Source organism: Strix aluco, chromosome 15 (assembly GCF_031877795.1).
Source record: "Strix aluco isolate bStrAlu1 chromosome 15, bStrAlu1.hap1, whole genome shotgun sequence".
NCBI lineage: Eukaryota > Metazoa > Chordata > Aves > Strigiformes > Strigidae > Strix > Strix aluco.
In genome coordinates, this window is record NC_133945.1 from 8,091,160 (window position 1) to 8,114,207 (window position 23,048).

General features: G+C 56.4%; 1 protein-coding gene across 8 annotated transcripts in view; it reads right to left on the bottom strand.

Moving 5' to 3' along the window:
• The window catches only part of MPRIP (myosin phosphatase Rho interacting protein), an 88,712-nt gene that overhangs the window by 53,042 nt on the left and 12,622 nt on the right, over positions 1–23,048 (bottom strand). For all 8 annotated transcript variants that reach the window (XM_074841214.1, XM_074841215.1, XM_074841212.1 and 5 more), the window contains exons 3-4: positions 21,647–21,712; positions 307–458 (exon numbers count right to left, since the gene is read on the bottom strand). In XM_074841214.1, coding sequence (XP_074697315.1) covers positions 307–458; positions 21,647–21,712 — 218 coding nt within the window. The remainder of the gene's footprint in view (positions 1–306; positions 459–21,646; positions 21,713–23,048) is intronic.

Here is a 23,048-nt window from a genome sequence, read left to right on the forward strand (position 1 = left end):
GTGCTCAGGCCCCACTCTGCTGCAGAGCACCAGGCAATGGCAAGGGTCCACCAGGCAGGGGAGCGAGGAAGGAGAAATAAAACCTGTCCCTGCCAAAAAGGTGGAGAAGACCAGAGTTGACCATGAGGCAGAAGTTACACCTGGTCCGCAGGATTATCCCTGCAGCAGGCTGTGACTGTCACTCAGGAATCAGTCTGGGTACGCACTGCCACAGCACCCAGCCTTGGGCAACGTCCTACCCACCCTCCTCTTCCTCCCAGCTAAGGGAAGAGCCCTGCAGCAGCTCAGCCCCAGATCTGCACTCACCCGCTGATGATCTCCTTGTTCTCAGCCCGGATGAAGTGCTCCTTCTCCGGCGTCAGGATGCACAAGGAGAATTTCTGCCCTGTCCGGCTCTCCCCATCCACCACATCCGTGCACTGGTTCATATTGATGGTGCCCTGTGGGAGGGTTGTCGGCTGCAAGGGGAAGGAGAAAGAAGTAACATTTAAGGAGAAGAGCAGATGAGTACAGAGTTGAGCCCTAAAAGCTCTCCTGGTGGACAACCAGGATCCTACACACCAAGATGCCCACAAGTACCCAGGCCCATCCGTGCGCCGCGCTGGCACACAGCAAACCCCTGTGCTGCACATCTGGGGACACAGACCAGCAGACACGACTCCTGCCAGCCCAGTCCAGTCCACTGCTGCCAACAAGACACCTTTCCTATGCTAAATGCCCAGGGAAGGATGGCTGCCCCGCTGCAGCACGGGGACACCAAGGCAAGGCACCGAGCAGCCAGCTTTGGTTTGCAGCCGCAACCCCTCTGGGGTGGGGGGGTGGCAGCTGGGGACAGGGAGTGGCAAAGCAGCAAGGCCCCACCACCCTCAGCGCAGGACGGCTCAGGCACTACGGACAGGCAGACACACGTGTCAGGTTGTTCCCATTAAAGTTAACAAAACATGGGAGTTTGCCAGGGAGGTTAGCAGACACGGTGGAGCAGGACAGGCGGTGCCCCCCACCCTGGGCCTGAGGGGATGTGGAGGGACCCAGGGGGGTGTCAGCACTGACAAGAGCTGACAGGTCCATCTGGAGTGGCGCCAGCTCATCCGATTACGACGCAGCCACCCGCTCCCGGTGCATGGTGCCGGCAGCGATGCCATGTGCCCCCCATTCCCAGCCTGCCTGTGGCCCACCAGGCTCGGTGACACTGGGGTCCCCCTGCATCCCGGCGTGAACCTGCACCTGGGGGATAAATGACTGGGCAGAGGGACCTCTCTGAGCTGCCGATGGCACTGAAGGAGCACCCAAAGCAGCCCATGGCCACCTCCTCACCCTGCCAAAGCCTCCTTGTGCCCTCCAGATGGCCAGGCCAATGGGGAGACAGATTTTTGGCAGATGCTGTTTAGGTTTTTACCATGGAAACCAGCTCGCCTGCCAGTAAAACCCTTCCAAAAGCAGCTTGAGCCATGTAAAGAAGGGCCGATTGAGTAGAGCTTGATGGCCTCAGCCTATGACCGCAGGAAATTCAGATCAGCTCACCAAGGCCCCCAGTTTACTCATCTGCAGGCTGTGGGAAATAGCCTCCTTTCCCAGGAAAAGGGCTTTTTTTCCCCAAAGCTGTGTCCCTGGGCAGGAGCATCCTATGACAGCTCAGGGGTGGCACGGAGCCATCACAGGTGCTGCAGCATCAGTGCCCAGCGTGGGCACACAAACAGGACCGGTCATACATCAGGGACACCAAAACCTCCTCTTTTCCTTCGTGAAAACCAGCATCAGCATCCACAGACCCCACGGGATGGAGGGAGCAAGGGAGGAAAAGCAAAGCTGAACCCAGACCCCCAGCATGGCGCATGCACAGTTGCCCACCCTGCACCACCGCAGGTAGTCAGCTCCTAAGAGGATTTTTTGTCTTAGACAACAAAAATAAAACCTCACTTTCCGGGAGCTATAAAAACCCAATGGAAACTTTGTCCTGCTCCAAGTGGAGTCTTAGAAACTTTGTCTTGCTGGCCTTCAGCACAGCCAAGGCCTCCAGGACTGTAAGGTCTGGGTCCGACCCCCTTCCCCACTCAGAGCATTTTTGCACCAGGGAATGCAACGAGGACGGGGGAAAAAGGGGATGAGGGTGGCCTCAGGAGGAAGCCCCATTTCCTCATGGGGACCCTGGGCCACTCGGTCCCTCTTGCCACAGGCACCCCTTGACTCCCTGGGAGGCCCTGCAGGGATGTGGCAGGAGGAGGAGATGGCTCCCTGTGAAACCCGCCTGCTCTCCTCCCTCTTTAACCCCACAGCAGCGTTCAGGACAGCTTCCCCCACTGCTCACACCCAGCCCCGACCCAAGCATGCCCGGAGCGGAGGAGCCGGTTTGGGGCCCCCCCACCGCCGGGCTGGTCCTGTGAAGTGGTTTTGCCACGCACCCCTCCTTGGGAGGGTGAACGTCGGCGCCTCACACAGCCCAACACACACGTCCCCATCCACCGCCGTGCCTCTGAGCCGGGACACCAGGAAAGGGGCTGCGAGCGAAGCGGGGATGACCCCCCTTTGCATCTGCAGCTGGGGACAGGATGAGCACCAGAGATGAACCCTCCACCCCACGGCAGCTCCCCTGCACCCCCACACCTCTTGGCAGCAGATGAAACCTGACGGACCAGCAGCCTCACTTGCTCAGGATGTAAATTCTTTACACCATTTATTTCCTTCCTTGGAGGCAGCGCAGGCATCTTGAAGCAAAGCAAAATGCAAATGGTGCCAGGTGGAAACGCGCGCGCACACACGCAAACTCCACTGAGGAAAAGGATGGGGCTCAGGCAGCATCGCACCCCGGGAGCACCTCGAAACTAGCCGGGGATCCCCACTGGCGGAGCTGGAGATGGCACACGGCTGCTCTCCCTGAGGGACCAGAACAGGGACAGCGCTGGTGGGGGGGATGGGGAGATGGGAGAGGCTCTGCAGCAGGGGATGAGGACACACAGACACCTTCCCTGCCTCTGAGCACCCATTTCTGCGTTGGGGAGTTTCTCAGGGCTGGGGATCCCCAGGGAAGGATGAGCAGAGCTGGTCCTCAGGCTGGTCCTAGTCCAGGTGAGGACTGCGTGGCTCCGGCAATTGGAAAAAGAATAAATAAATGCAAAAGCAGGGAGGTGTTATACGGCAGAGACGCCAAAACAATAACAAGGCTGGGACTTCAACCAGCCCTTTGAAGAGCAGATGCTTTGATACAATGTCAAACCCAGCGTCAGACCCCGGGGCCACGGGGAGGCTTCGCGTCCGGGTGAGGCAGGAGTGGACGCTCAGGCTCAGCTCCGGCTCCAGCTGCCAGCTTCTGCCTGTCCCCGCCTTGGGGACAGCCCCGTCCCCAGGCACTGGCCCTGCCTTTGCCATTTCCCATGCTGCTGTCAAGGGATGGATCACACAGCTACCCCGCCACTGGATCTGGTCCCCGACTGTCTTTTAACTGGGACAAGGAGTTAAAGCACAGCAGGGTGCACCAGCAAAGGACGCCATTACGGGCCCCATCACGAGCAGCAGCTCAGCTCGGTGCCACCGGCCACCTCCGGTCCGGGGAGCGGAGCAGCCCCCCGCCCTCGCCACGTGCCGGCGCGGGGCAGGCAGCACCCGCACCGTATGAGCAGCTACAGCTCTCCACGCTGCCAGTATCAGCAGAGGAACTGGAGCCAAGAAACAATTGCGTTGCTGTTTCCCTCTGGTATGACAGATCCATATTTACACACGCACGTGCTCACAGCATCCCCCTCCATACTACACAAAGCCTATAGTACATTCTTTTCCTCCTCCTCCTCTCCCTTCCTGGCTGCCCAGGACATGAGTCACGCCGTGCTCTCCGCATCCACAACCCCAGCAGCCTCTGGGCGAGATGCAGGGACATTTGGATGGATGCTCTTAGGACGCAGAGCCCAGCAACTGCAGCAGCCCCAACTCTGAACAGTGGAAAGGAAGGAAAGAAAGAATGGGGAGCTCTTACAAGCCTGAAGGAAGAAACTCCAAGCAGGGCACTACTGGGTAGACCCTGGTGCTGTGGCAGGAGGATACACAGTGCTGGATGCTCTGTGGGCGATGAATTCCCAGGTGCAGGGGTTGATGCTGTAAATCAACAGGGTTTATCTGCAAAAGTCCCTCATTTCCATACAGTTTTGCAGGGCTGAGGTAGAAATACAGGATTATTTAGATTTTTAAATTTTCTCCGAGTACCTTCCCGATCATTTCTAACACACGCGCACCATAGGAGCTCGATCCAAAATACAACGGAGCTTCGCTCAGCAACTGTACACAGGATGTTTTCTGAGCAGGTAACCCCACGGTCAAGCTCCCAAGGAGCAGCTCTGGCACAGCCTCGGTGGGACACGGCCAATGCCCACGCCATTCTCCAGGGCTATTACACAACGTGGGTTGATGAAATCTGGAACACAACCTTTAAAGAAAGGCGATGGGGCAGGGGGAGGAGGAAACCAAACAAAAGGGACATTTTACTTTCTGCCAAGAACCAGGAGGGGAAGAAAAAAAAAAAAAAAAAACCCACAACCATTTGTCTATCTCGCATGGCGGGCTGGTTGCCTTGGCACCGGGGCCCGGCTGTCCCGGGGGGGAGATCGTGGCTCTGCCGTCCCGCTCCGCCGCAACGCCGCACGGGAAGGGCTCGGGCTCCGGCTGGCTCTGCCCTGGCTCCCAGCATCGCCCCAGAGCAGCAGCAAGCCTGCGGCGCCAGGGGAAGAGACATCCACGCTGCCTCCATAAATGCTTCTTGACAAATGTTAATTCTCCAAGCTAAAATATTCATGAGGGTGGCTGCCGAGGAGCACACCGCTCATTCGCAGCACTCTTGAGTACTCTGCAAAGGCTGCTGCTGTGTTTGCTAAAAGCTTCACCCATCCCCAGTGCCCGGGCTTGGCTGATCGCAGAGCTCGAGGTGGGATGCAAGCGGGATCTTGGCTGGGCTGTGGCGTGGGAGGGAGCAAGACTCCGCTGCCCCATTGCCACTGGCACCAGAGCAACATGGGGACAACCATGCCTTGGGGGAGGGCAGCAACGCAGCTTGGACAGGCAGCTCCCAGCACCAGCGTGGCACAGGGAGCCCACACCAGCGCCGTCTCCCCCATTCCCACCCGGAGACCATCACCAAGAAAGCACCAACTCCTTGAGAAGTCCCAGGGAGCTCCCTTTTTAGCCATGCAAGGCCATGCACGGCCTCCCTAAATCCCAGCTGGGGATGCACCGGGGCTGGCTTGGCCGGGCACTGCTGTTCCCGGCTGAGGGGGAGATGGCTGCAGCACGCCCCAAGCTGCCCAGGCGCCGGGAGAGCGAGGCTGGCACAGCAGCAGGGCTTTAATGAGGTTTTTAGGCTTCCTGCCACTAGGCATGAGGCTATCGATACGGCCACAACGCGACCAGAGCTCTGCGGCAGGCAGATTTTATTACACTTATAGATCATCTAACAGGCTGAGCATCCTGGATTTATTAAATTAGACAAAGGCTCTTGAAAACAACCTCTTCGGGCTCTGGAAAAGAATGGGCTGGAGCAGTCACCCATCAAAGAGGAGCAGAAAGTTGTGCTCCACCATCCCACATCTCCCTGCAAGCAGGAGCTCTCCCCCAGCTCCATCGTCCCCACAGCAGCTCTCTGCCCTCCCTGTGCCATCCAAGCAGCAGGTAGGTATCTTTTCTTGCCCACCTGGGCACAGCTTTCCTACTTGCAGCCTTCCCTTATCAGCAGCTACTGCTCAGTGAAGCCACAGAGAGACCTCCAGCTTGCTCGGGCCATGCATCAGGCAACAGAAAAGCAGGTTTTTACTGTGGGCAAGGGAATGCAATCGAGTTATCAAGCAACATGCATCCCCCTGTACCTCTGCACGCACACCTCATGCCCCTGTGGAAGAAACTGGGGAAGATTCCCCCAGATCTCACTGTCTGGACAGGACACCTGCCCCGGTGTGCATCCAGCGATGCAGAAACACCCTCCCAGCTGGATAAATGCCATAATACTTCCTCCGGCCCCATTACACGTTTCCCCACCGTTGGCCCCGACTTGTTCATCACAGGCACTGACAGCTCCTGAAATTTGTCTTGCGGAGGAACCCCCCACAGCCCCAGGTAACCCACCACAAGGAACCGGCTCGGGGAGGTGGGTGTGGAGGATGGGTTCACAAGCCCCATGCACGCCTGGCCCTGCATGTTGGGTCCCTGTAGAGCCCTCCCGAGCCTCTATCAGGAGATAAAACAACATCAGCTCCACTTTTGCCAGGGGGAAGGAATTTTCCTCCTCGGGAGCAGTTTGGGGAGGGGGTGAAACGCAGGGGCTGGGCAGAAGAGTTCAGCCAGGGGTCGCTTTTAAGCAGAGTCGGTGTTTATGTCCACAGACAGCGAGTCTAAACACTGAGCGAGGCCATGAGCTGCCTGCGAGCTGGCCACAAGCACCCTCGGGCTCCTCGCCCACCCCATGCCACCTCAGCGAGGCACGAGCAGCACCCATCCCAGGGGTGCCCAGGCAGCAAGTCTGGGGCCACGCATCCCATCCGCAGCCCCATCCCCGTAGGTGCCCATCCGGGGAGCGGGTGCTGGAGCGGAGCGAGCCCGGCCGGGGCTGTGCAGGAGGCTGAAGCCGGCTTGTCTTGGCCTTATATGGCGATTTTCGCGAGGCTCTTGCAGCTCCCAGCTGCTCCCCACCCCAAAGCGGGGTCGGGAGCTGGCAGCCAGCGCCTAGCCTGCCTCCTTCCTGTTAACCTCTTTCCTGCTGAACGGCCTCCAAGGGGTCCGTGCACAACGGGGACGGCCGTATCCTGTCCTGACACAACCGCCCGCACCAGGCAGGGAGGGTCAGCGAACCCGGTGGTGGTCACCAAGTGGGTGAAACCTCCCTTGGCGCTAGGGTCCAACCCTCTGGGTCCTCAGCAGCATCCCCAAACCCAGGGAGCCCTTCTGGGGAGCTTGCACCTGTGCACACACATGTTCCACATCCAACGCTGCTGGAGGGGAAGAGGGACAGAAGGTGAAGAGAACATCGGCACCATGACAGGAACAAGAGCAGGATCCCACCAGGAAGGGGGTCGAGGGGCTGCTCTGAGCCACCATCCCAGCCCAGCACTGCACAAAGAGCTTAGAGCAGCTGCTCAACCCATATCCCAGCTCTTTGGGGACCAAAGCAGAAGCCCAGCGTTGCACAGGGACTTGCCGGCCCCGCCACGCTGAAGGCACCATCTCACAGCCCTGCAAACCCAAGAGTTATTCTTCCCTCTTGCTCTCTGGGATTTAAATGCATTTAAAATGCAAAATGTCCTCCTCCCCTCCTAGGAGGGGGCTGGGAGGAATACACGATAACAAATCCGACCCCATCTGCTCGCAGCTGCCAGCGTGGCATCTTCCCCGCTCCCCGACGTGCAGGCACAACAGCTACCCAGACGAAGAGGAAGCAAATATCTGCAGCATTCAAGCGAGTTGTCATGGTAATCAGCCCGATGGCAAAAGTCCGGTGAGACCACGCGCTGGGCCAGTACATGCACCAGAGCCTGGTGCAGGGACCATGGCGGGACAGTTGCCTGGAGAGGGAAACACAGTCATTTGGGGGTGGGAAGGAAAGGCGGGCTTCATTTGCATCTCAATATTTGAATTTTAAATTGCACTGTTCCAAATTGGCCTTGTCATCTTCATTCTCTACCCCCTCAGCGTAGAAGACAAGTCCCAGGTGGTCCCTGCACCGCGCGCTGCCAGGCACACACGTGCAGGCGCTCGCCACCACCTCCGTGCAACGCCAGCTCGCACGTCCCTCCCCAGGAGCAAAGGGCTTCACCAAAACATCAGAAACCACGTCCCCGTAGTGGAACCCGTAAGGTCACCTGCACACTGATGGTCACAGACACAGTGATACCAATTCTGGAGACAGCCCAGGAGGTGGAAAGCTTGGATGGAGGCAGGGTGATCTCCACCTGTGTTGGCCAACCACCCAAGCCCTGTTCAACCTCAGCTAGACCTGGATTTCTACTCATGGGGGTGAGGGAAATGGCCTGAGCATCTTCCCAGGCATCGGCTGTGCCAGAGAGCTGAGGCCAAACCGGGGCAGGCTCTGCCCAACAGCTCAGGCTCACTCCACTAACCGGTCACATCAGGGCTGAGGCTACTGCATTGACTTTCCAGAGACCTTTTGCTTTTGAGCCTAGAGTTGGGTAGAAAAATTGGCAAGAGGGACAATGCCCTTGCATCCTTGCAGTGGCTACGAAAAAGTGTGAAAGATGTCTAAGTGAAAAGGGCTTCACACCTTGGGAAGAACCTTAGGAAATGAACCCAGGGCAAAGCTCCCTCATTGCTTGACTTTGGAGCCAGTCTTCTTGAAAAATGGGAAAATAACTGCAGTTATGTGGGCTCCGGTGATATTTATAGCACCAAGTACTGCTGGAATGACTCCCAAGGTCTTCTGTTCAGCACTGCTCTGACCTCGGGGTGACTCCCACCACAGCCAAGGGCCACCCAAGGTGCCACCATCCCGGCTGCATGGAGGTGTGCTGCAGAGTGCACAGAAACCGGGCACTGGCTGAGCTGTACGAGGCCATCCTGCTGCATGTGGCACCCATAATCGGACCATGTGGAGAGACTCGGGAAGATCAAGACTAGAAATCTGGGAGGAGAGAAGGGGCTGTGGAAGGAGCTGCTGCTTTCGTCTTTGAACCATCAAAGATGGGCATGGCCAAGGTAAGAGCCATCCAAGGAAAGCAACAAATTAAGTCAATCAAAGCCCTGTACCTCCTGAAGTGAATCCATTTGTCCTCCAGCCTAGAGGGGAAGGAGGGATGGGTCTCCTGGTCTCCAGCTATCCCACAACCTCTCCTATAAACACACCCAAGCAGAGGAATCAGAGCAAACACACAACAGACCAAACCATTAGCACTGTCACAGCTGTGTGAAGCCGCCTCTGACAGCCGTTGTCTTGGCTCTGGATAATTCAGGCTCTGCATTATGCAGGCCCAAGAAGCACCATGAACTGCACACGAGCAAGGTGAAAAATGGCAAGTGGTTCCCACAATAAAAGAGTAAATAAAATGGCAAGACATTTCCTGGTGTCTCAGTAGAGGAAAAAGAGAAGAAAAAACTTTCAGTTCCATATGAACTAGAAATTTTCCTTTTTTCACTAAAATAATAGGAAAGCACCACCTCTCAATGGACAAAGTCAGCAGAAGCCTCTCAGCAAAGCTCTGCTGAACACTCTGACAAGACACAGGGTTAGACACACTCAATCCAACTCCATCCAGCCAGCTCACCCAGTGCTGTACCACAGGGCCACAGCCGCGGTTTCTCCCCAGTCTGGCCTCTTTAACTGAAAATTTGCTCCGCAGATTTTGCTTTACAGTGGGTAAACGTCATTTATTTGTGGTCAACACTCTTCCCATCCCACCACACGTACACAGGTCACACCATGGCCATCTGCTCTCCCTTCTGTGGGGAAATAGCGGGCTCCAGTCCGGCTATAGCCAAGCAGATGCCAGTTATGTCCCACAGTGCCTACCGAGTCATGCACTACGGTGCTGCCGCCGTGATGGGAGTTTCTATAAGCCCCCACCTTCACCCTCAAGGACTGTCAATACAGCATCTCACACCAGTGCTCAGCGACTACAGACAAGGTGAGGACAAACCCGGGTATCAGCAGCACCAGATCCACTGGAGGCTCGGCAACTCCCACAGGCACAGACACTTCAGTGGAAGTTCCTGAATCCGGCCAAATTAGCCTGGAAATCTCATTACTCCCCAGCACTGCTCTTATGAGCTTTGCAGAGCTTCCTGCCGGGCTGGGAATACCATGCGGCCAGGCTCCCAGGGCACTCAGGGGTCTGCAGCTGGAGGTGCGAGGGCCAACCCAAGCAGAAGAGGTTGGGTTGGGTTGGCCAACCAAACAGCAGCACATCCCGCACCCCACACCTCACCCCTATAGAAAACCCCATACCTGCTCTGCTCTGCGTTGCTCCCAGCAGCTTCCAGACAAGCTTGAACTCTGCAGACCTTCCCAAAAGCTGAGGTGATGGCCAGAGAGCATTTTCCAACTTTTGACTGTTGGCCATCCCACCAAATGGCACTAAATGGGAGGCCTTTTGGCCAAGAAAGGCAGTTCCAAGGAGAAAAGCTTCCAACAGGCACACATGGCTGTTGTGGGGCGAGGAGACCACCCGGCAACAACTCAAGCTGGGCTTTGCTGCCACGTGCAAGGTGCGGTGGAGGCGCTGATGCAGACAGCAAAGAGCCGTCCTGGCTGAGCAGGCACCACCAGCTTCAAAGGCAAGTGGCACCCGGTGGGGAAAAACGCTTTGAGCGCCTGCCACGGCCAGGGACAAAGGCTGGGAATAACACACCAGGCTGCCAAAGCCATCCCTGTGTCTCAGGGGAGCAGTTTTCTCCCTAAACCTGCTGCTCCCATCTGGCTCTTGCACTTGCAGAGGAGATCAGGGAGAGGAGCAAGTTCATGGCTGTGAGCTGCTCCCGGGAGCACCCCCCACAACCTCTCCTTCAGGAGCAGCTGTTCAGCTCCAGCAGAGAGAAGCAATCTGGGGCTGGTGCATCTGAGGGGGATGAGCCCAAGGAGGTTTCTCCATCCCCCATGCCTGGGATGACAGACTTCACCCCCCAGCACTGGCCTGTGCATGGCATTAACTGCCCGTGCAAGCTAAACATCCCCTTCCTCCACACATCTGCTCCATCCATAATCCTCGCTGTCCCTCCTCTAACAGGAAACCAGCCAGAAAAGTGAACCAAAACCCTAATTATATCCCAGTAGCTCCCCAGTGATCCGCTGTGACTGTATGGATGCAGTGCACCAGGCCTGATGAAACGAGGAGGGAAGGGCCAAGGCTGGGCACGCTCCAAAAACCCACCCTTCCTCCCCAGCCACGGCATCACAACGCGTGGAAATCCCGTGTAAGTTCAGGGTGCTGCCGGGACACGTCTAAAACCAACCTGTGCTCCCGTCCCCTCCACCTCCTCTCCCCAGGGACCCTGTCACCCATGGCAAAGGAAACACCGCAAGCATCACTGTATGGGGACCGAGAGCAGTGACAACCATGGGCTGCAGCAAGAGAGCAGCCCACAGCCTCGCTGCGCGTCCCCAGGGCACTGTTTGGCCATAAAATCATGGAAAACCACAGCTACGGCACCTGGAGCCATATGGCACCTGCAGCACAGGGCATGCAACAGCAGGGACCCCAGGATCACATCCCCACAGGGAGGGGTGCAGTGCCAGCGGAGACATGGCACGGCCCTGGGGTGTGTGCTGGAAAAACACAGGGAGAAAAAAACCTCCCTGGTAGGTGGGAGCCTTCCCCTGCTCTCACCGGGCCCCGGAGCAGCCCAAGCCCCGCACGCAGCACCTCTGCCCCAGGGACCTGCTCTCCCTTAAAAGTAGAAGAGGTCACAGAGGAGCCGTGCTGCCCGCGGCAGCGTGCGAGCCGTGTTAATATACACCATGTTAACATAGACAGACACATCAGCTCCCGGATCCTGCGGGGAAGGAGGTGAAGGGTAACGTGAAGTTGCTGCGCACGTGATTTACCTCTGGTAATTTTAACTTTCAGCAAGACTGACTGGCTCTTTTATCTTGTTGCCTACTTGCAGTCAGACTTCAGTGACTGCAGGGAAGAGTCTCTTCCGCAGCAAGGAAGGGACAGGGCAAAATAAAAAGTTCTTACAAAATACCTATTCACAAAATCACATTCACGCACTGTTACCTGGTCCGGCATGAGGGATAAGCAGTATTTTGCTGGCATTTTTTTTTCTACCTTATCTATCTTGCAGCCCATGATAACTCAATGAACAAGACCAATAATAAAACCTGCCTGGGAATTCTCATTTTTTTTCCACCAGAAATGCCTCAAAACAGCGTGGACAAAAGGTGGAAGACTTCTGCAAAAACCCTGCATTCAGTAACCCTGAGAAAAGCCATTTACAAAACCTCACTGAAGACCTCGGCTTGTCTCCACGCAAGTTTTAACCTGACAAAGTCCCTTTTACAGACTCCAAACCTGATGAATAATGCATGTCCGGGATAAACCAGAAATGTAATATTCACTAATGCTTACCGTAACAGAGAAACAAGGACTGCAAATAAGTAATTTATTAACCCCAAACCATGTTGCTGCTTGAACAGAGCATACACCTCGGCTTTCGGCCCCAAAATCCCCGTGGAAAGTTTGCTCTTGAGCCATGGCAAGAGCATGCCGAGGGCTGGCTGAGCCCCCCCACTCTCATCACACCTCCAGCACAAACAAGTCTTGTCCTGGACTCTGCGAGATGCCGATGGGGGGAAACACCCCCCGAGAGCAAGGCTGGGAGCTGCCACCCTCCCTCCTCCTCCTGCTCAGGGGCCACAGTCGCCCCTTCTCTGCCGGGAGGAAAGCGGCAGTGGGAAGCCCTCAACCCTGCGCTCGCCCACAGCTCCAGCCGCTTTCTCAGCCATTCCAAAATTTGGCCAGAGCCTTTTTTTGCAGCACCACCACCCCCCCCACCATGGCTGGACGCCTGCCTAATTGCGTATTTATTTATTTCTGCATTTTCCCAGCTCCCCGCACACACTGGCGCGGAGCGGGGAGAAGCCGAGGCCAGCTCCCAAGGCAGACCCAAAAAAAAAAATACCGGGGGGGTGCAGCTCCCCCCTCATTCCCCGGAGGCCGGGAGGAAGCCGGGAAGCACGGGGCTGGCCGGGAAGAGGGTGGGAGCGGGGGGCAGGAAGGGGGGACGCCAGCAGCATCGCCCACCCCCTTTGCTTTGTGCGCGCGCTTGGGGAAATTAAAAATAGCTGCGTCCAAAGAGTGGCTGCAAGCGCCACAAAGAGCGTGTTGAGCGGAGGCAGCTGCAAGCTATTTGCTGCCCCCGGTAATCAGCATCTCAGCTTGCAGAGCCCCCCCCCCAGCCCCTTCCTCCCCTGCCAGAAGCCGCCGCTGCCTTTCTCCAACCCACATATGTCATGTCAACAATCAATGAATACAGGATCTCTGCCGGAAAAAAAAGGGGGAACACGCTTTGATTTTTGGAGCAGCTTTGTTGCCTTGTTGGATTCACATCGTCATTCTCCTCTCTGAGCTGGCACCAAGGGTTGTGCAGCACCGAATCCCACGAGGCAAGGCCAGGACACCCCATGGCACCCAGCAGAGATGGGACCCATGGGTGGAACAGGGATTAAAAGAATTAAAACCAACCCTGTCCCTACTGCCACACGGTACAGCTGGCAGGCATGGGGCCGTGCCACAGGCAGCTTGTTTCACACCCCCTCCCCGGCACCAAGCAACAGTTGGGCAAAAAAAATGGGGGTTTTGTTGGTTCCTTGGGTGAGTTGGTTGTTCGTGTCTCTGTGGACAGGCACAGCCACCCAGGGACCAGGGGATGCTTGGGAGCTCAGCCCTGGGCACCCACCAAAGGCAGCCACTGCTACAGCCCCTTCCTCAAGTGTCTGCGGGGACTACAGCAGAGCTCCCACTGCCTTCATTTCAACTGCTCCACCGGGAAGAAAAATGAAAAAAAAAATTTAAAAAAGGAAAAAAAAAAGGAAAAAGCAACTGGAGCGACTGCCCGTAGTAAATACCAGTGCTACCATCTGTCACTTGCTGCTGCGGTATTCGGGGCTGTTGCTGGAGTGCTGTTTTGTTAGACACGTCGTGGTGGGACACAGAGGAGAGGCAGGTCCGAGGCCACCGCGCGAGGCGGAGGGTGGGAACGCCAGCCGGGGCCCAAAGGCCTCGTGTGAGGGTAATTGCATGCTCGGCAATTAGCTGCATGATTTCATGACCAGCTCTGACATCTTCACTGCTAAACGCTGTTAGAGGCGGGCTTGATTTCTGCATTAATGTTTTACGGCGGATCACGATTTTTCTTTCAGTGAGAGCCTGCAGCCAGGCTGGAGGCCACAGGTACGGAGCCCAGGTTTCCAGAAGTCACGAAGAAGAAACTCCAGCTGCTACAAGCGCCAGTATCATCCTGCCTCCCACAAACTAGATAAGTGCCATTTAAAATCCAGCTCATTTCCCTCACTGCTCTTGCACACGTCTTCTACACAAACATCTTTGCTAGGTCTCAAGAGATAGAGGAGCAGGGAAAAAGCAGAAAGGACAGAGCCACTTGAACCTGTTCTCGCTGCTCAGCATAAGCGCAATTCCAGCTTTGCAGCTCGCCCTGCAGAAGACAATAGGGGCTGTGTTGTTTCCAGGAAGGAAGCACCTGGGCCAGGTCATCAAAGCTGCTCGTTCATTAGGAGGTCGCTGGCTGTATCAAGCTCTCCCAACTCCGCTTTCATCCTCTCGCCTTCTGTTAACTCCCAAACCTCCCACCACGGACTGCTTCACAGCGGGGCCTCTCCCCAGTGGGTCCTGCAGGCACCGAACGTCGTTCTCAGAGAGCTTGGACATGGACATCAGTGTCCTCCACCCACACTTGTGAAGACGTGAATAGAAACAGCCAGCTGGATCCACCTAAGCTCACCGTAAACTCAGGCACTTCTGGGGCCCCAGCGATGGTCCCTGGTCATGGACCCAGGTGTGGGGCTGGTGTTGGATCCCTTCTCTGATCCCTGTTCCCTCAGCCTCCATGAACCACCCTTCCACAGCTCAGCAGTTTTACCTCCCCAAACACCGACTAAACCAAACTAAAAGAGGTACAATAGAGGAGGGTAGGGAACCATCCATGGAGGTGCTCACATGTGCCTTGACAGCAGGACCCACCTCCAGCAGCAACTGGGGCCAGACACTTTGAGTAGATAGAAAAGGGAAGACATGAGCCCCCCTGAAGCCACCTGTTATGGGATCCCCACACCCAACTCCAGTAAACAAAATGACACTGAATCAGCAACAAGCAAGATACTAATATTAGAAAGACCATGAATGAAAATCTGTGCATCCTCCCAACCCCTTCAAAGCTGCTTGGCCCCAGCTTCAGCAATATCCTGGGGAACAAGTTCCTAGGGCTCACTGTAGGTTCATGGATTTTTTTCCCCAAAAGCAGTACTGAAAATTAAACACAACAAATCCATCAAAGATCTCCGAGCTATGCTGGGAACAACCAGCACTTGTGCTGTCTCTACATCTCCTGCAGAGCGACCACAGAGATGTGCTGTTTCCTCTCCCTTGCACCCTGACTTGAGGTGTCCCACTCCCGTCCAGCTCTCCCGGAGGAGAAAGGATCGCTGCTCCCCAATTATTCCCAACATTTCCTTATGTCTACTGCATCATATTTGAGATATACACTAAACATCCCAGGTGAAACATCCCCACAGATCATCTTCCACCCTGCTCCCCACCAAACCAGTTATTTCCCCAACTCTGCCCACTGCCGCCCATCACTCCCGTCCCAGCCAGCTCACATCCTGAATGATTTGCCATCCACACCATGACCATGAATCCAGGAGCTCCTGGATGGAACCATTTCCCCCCAGCATTGCATAAACTGGTGGGACTGGCAGGGCACTATCACCAGCATTCGTCAAGGTGACAAACCACCTCTGGACTGTCGCAGGATGCGGCCGTGCAAGGAGTCACTTTGCCCCTCAGTTGGGGTCAAACCAAAAACTGAAGGAGCTGGCAGAAAGTCCTCCCACTGCAAGAACAAGTCAGACCCACGCCTTGACGCCTTGGATAAAATCTGGGGTGGGGGTCCCTGCTGCCATCCAAGCCTCACACAGTCGCTCCCCTCCAGTCCTTTCTCTTTCAGCTTGCTTTAAATTTGAAACACACTTTGATTCAAGGCAAAAAGCTTTTTACGCTAAACAGAAACTGAAAGTCTTGAAGATCTGGTGAACAGAGGCAACGGCAAAATTGCGTCCACAGGGAAAACACCAGGGATGGGGGAATGGGGGTCTGTAAAGTCTAGTGCTCCCATGGAAGAGGGGGCAGGGAGAGCTTGGAAACGCTTAAATGGCGAAACGCGTGGAAAAAGTAAGGACAGAGAGGCCAGGATGTTTAAGGTTCGTTTTTAATCCCTGCCAATGAATTTCCATTCTGTGCCAAGACTGAAGTAAACTGCTTTGATCTGAAAAGGAGGAAAAAAACACATGCACAGATTCTTGGCTTCTTAAAACAATATAGATGACAAAGGAGGGAACTACGATGAAAATTAACACGGCACAGCTCTGCTGATGGTGACGTTTTAAAATGCCCCTTTCTGCCAAATAAAGAGAATTTTGGAGGGGGGTTGATTAGGAAATAATAATTACACACATCTGCACATCAAAGCACTGGCAGGCACGCATCCCTCCCGCCCTCCCTCTGATCCCCTACCAGCAGCCACCAATGCTTACACCGTTCTTTTTTGCCCATTGATCAATTCCTTAGGTTTCCACGGCCAGGAGCGGGGCCTGAGGCCGTGCGGGGCTCCAGATGTGACCCGGCAGCCCCCTGGGCGGTGTCAGACCTCCCGCCTCCGAGCTGGTCTCTCTTCTCCTATTTATACACTCGGTCCAGGGGTCCCGGTGCTCCCCTAACCATTGCCAGATGCTGGGCTGGCCTCGCTCTTCACCTTGCCCCGGTCCCATCAGCTCCCGGCTCCCTCTTGACCTCCCTCCCAGCCATGGTGGGCTAGAGCAGGGATGTCTGCTCCATCGTTCTGAGGTTAACGTTATCACAATCTGCCTGAGTTCCTGACTTAGGAGCAGGACTATGGTGCTGCAAGCCCAGGAAGGGTCTGCAACATCGCCATGGAGGATGCAACCACCCAACCCCATACACATCAACAAACTCCAGCACAGAGGTGGCTGACTACTGGTTTAAGCATCCTCTTAGACCTGCCCCAGTGGTCTTAACATCCTGCCCAGTTTTAGAAAGCAACTGAACTCCAGCAAATAAGAGGTAGGGTAGAGGCAGGGCTCACAGCCCATCCTCACGCTTCACCCCGCCATGCTGGAAGGTGCCAGACATAGAGCGAGGACAGGGAAAAGGACACGTCGTGCCCAAGGATGTTCCTCTTGATCCCCTGTGGGAGAGCTAGGAAAGGCAATTGGAAGATGCTCTCACTTTGGCGTTAGTTATCCACAACACCAGCAAGCTTGAGATGCTCCCAGGTGAGCCTGAATTTTACCCTGCTTTCAAACCAGCATATCCACAAAGGAAAAAAAAAAAACAACAAAATTAATAGTCTCAGGCAGCCACCGAAAGTAGGCCTGGTGTGATGGGAGAATACAGCTCTCACTGGGGCAGAGCACTGGCACAAACGCCAGCCTAGTATAAATCCCAGCCCAAGGGAAGTGGCAGAGGAGTAAACTGAAGCACAGAGACTAGGCCTGGCCCATGGACATGCAATGAGTCATTAAGAAGCTGGGCTGGAGATCCAGACCCTCTTCTCTGACCTGCTCTAGCCACGGGGCTGGATCCATCCCCAGGCAGTGCTGCGGCCATCACCCACCTACCCATCCAGGGAGGGATGGAACAGTGCTCTCCATCCCTGCAAAACCCCTCCTGCACACCCACTGCCTCTCCACTACGTTCCCATGCAGCAGGGCTCTATTTATAGAGACCTCAGCTGCTAATTATAGATCACAGCAATCAAAACAAAAGGAGGCAAATGCTCTGCACTTGCCACTCTGGCTCCATCTCCTTATCCCAGCACTATTTTTGTGGCAGCTCCCATACTTCAACCAAAACCTCCCAAACTGCCCCGGCACCGTGGTAACAGGCTGCTCTCCCACTGCAGCAGCAGCAGTGGTTTCACTGGGGACCGCAGGGTGTTTTACTGGGAGGACTGAGATCTTGCACAGCGTGAGGCAAACTCAGAGGGTACAGCACCAGTTTGGGCATCTCCCCCCTGGACAAAGCGTGCTGGAACCCAGCCACCGGGCAGGCAGCAGCCAGGAGGGGTTTCATTCACCATCCTGACACAGGTCCCCTCCTTGTTCCCTCAAGTGACTGTGATCCCTCCCAGCCCAGGCTGTTTCCCCACAGGCTGAGGACTTTATCCTCTCTAGTTTCAAATATCCTGAAGTAAAAAAGGTCTAAGCTCTTCAGGTGACTCTTCTACCTCCAAAACAAGTCTGTGGATGCATTTAGCTTGGCTTAGGTCTTTTGGCAGGCTTTAGTCTCACACTGTGTGCAATGGGGAGTCAGGGAATGTATCTCTTGGGAAAACCAAGGAAGTGCCACAGGACTGCGGAGCACACAGGGGGCAAACATCCTCAGACACTCACCACACAGCAGCTCATCCCCATGCCTGTCCCTGACTCCGTTACCCTCTTTCCTGCCTTCCCTCAACTCAAGAGCGGTTTTGTCATCCTCCAGCTGCTGCAGAGAAACGTCAACCCCTGCACATCAACCGGCCCAGCACAGAGGTTTATCAAACGGTAGGAGCAAGCCAGCACCGAGGGGTAATCGTGGCGGTTCAGCATGGGAAGGCAACCCCAAGTGCTCACACAACCTCCACATCCACCCGCGGTTGGGAGGGAGGAATTTCTGCACGTCTGAGCAGGCTCGGCTTAGCGAGGGCTCGGCAGAGCTGGGAACGGCTGCTGGCACGCTCCCCACAGAGGGGAAGGGGATGCGCTCCACTTGGCATTCCCAGTGGCCAGGCAGGCTCTGGGTGCTGGCACGAGGTGGGAGCTGCTGACAGGAACAGCACCCAGCCTGAAAGAGGGAGACCCCAGGGAGCGAGTCTGGCAGCTCAGCCTGGGTCTGAGGGGATGGAGGTCCATCGCCTGTGCATGTCCTCCCCATTGCAGCCATCGTGCAGAACTGGTTTGAGTTTTCAGAATGAAAATATGGCAAGGGAAAGGATAGATGGATGGACATACAGAAAAAAGCCGGCCGAGCAGGAGCGCAGACTCAGGATGAGCTTGGGTACACCCGCGGGCAGGTCTCAGGAGGGAGCTGGATGCCAGCGGGGTGGCTGGTGCCTGCTTGTCCCACTTTCTGCTAAGGGATTCCACACCCAAAATGCTCCAATCCAACACCAAACTTAACCCACCCCACGACAAAAGGCTCCTCTGTCCAAGGCTGCCCCAGCCCATGGCTTCTGTTTACTGCAACACCAACATCTTTGGGGACCCCCTGAGGTGTCCCCAGCTTGTGGCTGAGCTTCAAGCCACCCCTCCACACCCCACTGCTCTCCAAGCGGCTGGGAGCGAGGAGCGGAGTCGCCCTGCCTGGGCATGGGAGCCTCTCTGCTGCCGTTGCCAGCCCGGGGCTCCCCTCCCGAGCCCACCCCTCCCACTTTTAGTAAGAGCAGAAATTGCCAAACCCACAAAATTAATGTCTAAAAGGTTCAAGCAGAGCAATTCAATCCCTGCTTGCAACTGCCTGGGAGGTCTCTGGCCAGCTCCCGGCACACTGTGGAGGCTGCCCTCGTACCGAGGTCCCCACGGGACTCCCACCTGGCTCCCAGGGAGGGGAAAGTGGGAGTAGATCATCCCTACCTGGGCTGCAAAGTGGATCCGCCATGAAAAAAAACAGTGTCCCAGTGCCCAGGCAGGAAAGCTGCACTGCAGCTGAGCCCCAACGCGCTCAACACACTGTGCCCAGCTACTCCCCACACATCCTGCTGGAGTGGAAACCTGCACTGATGAGCACGGGGGACCCCCAGGGACCAGCAGAAAAGCTGTGCAGGAGTTACCTGACCCATGGTAAACGCAGCTTCCTGCCATGCAGGGAGTGAGCCTGGCCCTGCCACAGGGCACGAGGCAAAGGCAGGGCTGTGCAGGGGCATCACAGGCTGCTGGAGGGGGACCCTGATCCCACCAGCCAAAAAAACAACCAGCAGAAAAACAACTTCCCCCAAGGTCAAGCAGAGGACACACTGCAGGACACGTTCCCACATGTGGAAGAAGATGGTCCCTGTCTGTCCTTCTTCAGCCTCCCAGCCCTGCTCCTGCGTGGGCTGAGCAGCAACAAACCCCCCCCCCCCCTTTCCTCCTGCTCGGGGCTTCTTCTCCTGCCCCAGCCGTGGCAGAGGATGCTCTGGTGCCGTGGGCTGGAAGGGGCCGGGGGAGGCTGCGCCCAACTATGGCCAGGCAACACCTTTAGCAGAGCTGGTGCAAACAGCAGCGGGGTTCCCACGCAGTGATGTGCTCCGCAGAAAGGTCAGGAGGGTATTTTTACACCATGTGTCAGACCCTGAGGAGGAGGAGGGAGCCGCGACCATCCCCTCCATCTATGGCTATGGTGAGGCCGGACAAAGGGCCATGGGGCAGCGAGTCCTGGTGCCCCGTCCCAGAGGTGCTGGGTCAGAGCTGTCCCGTGGGGCACGTGGGGCTGGAGGGGTGCAGGGACTCGGCCCCGGCCGAGGAGGGGTCCAGCAAGGAGAGGTGCCAGCACAGTGGTATGCCACGCTGCCCAGGACATCGACACATGCTGCAAATGTGCACGCTCCCTGTTTGGTTTTTGGGTGGGTTTTTTTTTTTCTCCTCAAGGGGGAAAATCCCAAGAGGTGCCTGGAGAACTGTGGGATGTTCCCCCTGTCCTCTGCGTAGGCCCCAGCAACAGTCCCCTACAGTGCCACAAGGCACAGGCCTGGGGCACTGCCTGCCTGCTCCTGCCCAGATGCAGCAGCACCTGGGGTAGGTCAACCTCCTTAATAAAAAAATATTAAAAATTCTGTTTCCCAATATTCTTGCACCTCTACCACGGATTAGGGCATCTCCCCACTCCAGCCAGCCGCACACCACTCTCCTGTCAGCACAGGACATGAAACACCAGCCCAGCGCAGAGCCAGGTTGCTGACACTAGGAATGTATTAAAAGCCTCCACTGCTCCTACCCGAGACATTTAAATTATTTAGGCACTTGGCTCAACCCCAAGAAAAAATACAAACAAACAAGGCATGAAACTCGAGCAACGCTGGCTGTGCTGCCGTGCCTCCCCGTCTCGCAGTGCCCTCGCAGGAGGCATCGGAGGAGGACCAAGGCACGCTGCTCTCGCAGGGAACCTCCCCAGCGCAGACCCAGGTCCCCACGTGTCCCTGCACGTCCCTGCCCCACGTGTGCACACACGCTGCCCCACATCCCGGCACGCTTGGGCTTCGTGAGCCTCCCACCCAGGCAGATCCCAGCACGCGGGCGCTCGCCACGCCACGCTGGCACGCTCAGCCTTGGGCACCCTCCCAAGGGCTTGCTGTAGCTGGGAGGATAAATCAGCAGCCCTGGGTGGTCACAGCAGGGTCGACACCACTGGCTCATCGGCCCCACTCCGCAGCTCACAGAGGATGGGTTCCCCTTCCTTTCGTCTCGCCAGTGCGTTTTACCGACGGGAGCAGCGCCGGCAGCATGTCGCAGCACCGGGGCGGGTAAGCAGCAGGAAGGCGTTCCAGCTGACCTACTTTCCATGGGCATCTCTAGGCAGGGCCTCCTTCCCAAGCACTGCCAAGGCGATTCACCGCCACCAAACCCCAGCTGGCACCGAGAAACAGAGCAGAAAGGAGGGGGGACAACCTTGGGGACCCCCTCGGCGCTCCCGGCCAGTGTGGGATCTGTCAGCGACTGATCAGTCCCACACCAGGTGGGACCCACACGCCTCCAAAATCCTCTGCAGACTGTCTCATGCAAACCCAGCCTGGCATTAAGTCAAACCCAGCAAGCACAACTCGTCACCAGTTTGGCAGAGATGCCCCCACACCGTGTGCCAGGAGCATCGCCCCAGGCTCCTCCGAGGGCAGCAGAGGCGTCCCCAGCTGATCCCCCCAGCCCGAACGTGGCCCCGTGCCTCTGCCGGGCAGCACTCACCATCTCGTCGAGGGCATAGCGCAGCAGCCCGTGCTCGTAGAGGATGAAGAAACGACGCTGCCATTTCTGCAAGAGAAGACATCACGGCAGGTCACATCGGTGTCCACCAGTGCCGTGGCCTTGCTGGGGGCACTGGAGCTGCACACCGCAAAGCTGGGGCAGAGAAAAGGCACCAAAACCTCTTCGTGGCAGGGTACTCCTGACAATAGGACACGTGCTGCCAAAGATGGGGGGACCCCCCAACACTGTGGGAACTGTTCCTAAAGGGTGATGAATGTTGGAGGAGTATTTCTGCTCAGCCCCTCACGCCCCAAATCCACCCGTTTGGGGTGCCATGGGCTTTGTGAAGCAAGGCTCTGCCAGGCCATCTGGCAGGAGGTCTGCTCGCACCAGCCCAAGTTGCTCAATGCTGATTTACTGCCTGGCTTCGTGGGCACCCAAGAAAAGGCTGTTTTGGGGTTGCTTCCCCACCCCGCTCATCTCTGCATTCAGACAGACCCCAAGCTGGCCTGGTTTAACCATACAGAGGACAAAAATAACCAGAGACAAAAGCCTCCAGCTCCTAGGCTGGAAGCAGGACTTTTCTCCTCCTCTCCCAGAGGACACCCACAAGCCCCATCACTGCTCTCCAAGAGACCAAAGATCTGCAGGACACCAGAAGGATCCCCCAGCTAAGTGCTCCCAGCCCTCAGCTTCATCCTCCATGGTCGATTTCTAGCACAGGGTGTCACGCTACATGTCCCCCAGCAGTGCGTAAACTCTATTTGGATGGTGGCTGCATCTCCAGGGGTGGCACTGCCCAGGTGGTCCTGCCTCCCCTGGCACTGCTGCTTCTATAGCCACACAGCAAACCAGATTGGAGAAGTGATCTGGCTGGAAAACTGCCCTTTTTTTTTTGGTGTGTGCCAGGTTGTTTTCAGCCAAGAGCAAAAACTGGTTGAGCAGGCTGAAATAAAAAAGGTCCCAGATTCATAGCCCCAGTGCAGCAATTCTTATCTTGCTTTTCTCAGCCCTTCGGGCGAAGTCCAAGGTGCTCAGGGACAAGCAAAACTACCGAGGACCCTGTGGACCTCTGCATGCCCCAGCTTAGCAGGCAGCCTCTGCTCTGGGGGGGACCCGAGTTCCATGTCCCCTTAATGTTGGGTCAGTAAGCCTGCGACTACCTGTGACTCCAAATAATGACCTATATACCCCAGGCTGAACTCAGAACTCCATTCTTGTTCACTCGGGAGAGATTTGTTTTTATTACTAGCAGCTCAGAGCATTTTGGCTGCATGACAGAGGGTTCACGGACCATTGCCATCCCTCCCACGCACAAGACAGCCTCGTCCTGGCGGCCTCAGCAGCAACTTCCCTGGAAGAGCAGCTTGGGGACAGGCTGGGAGTCCCTGTCACAAGCCAG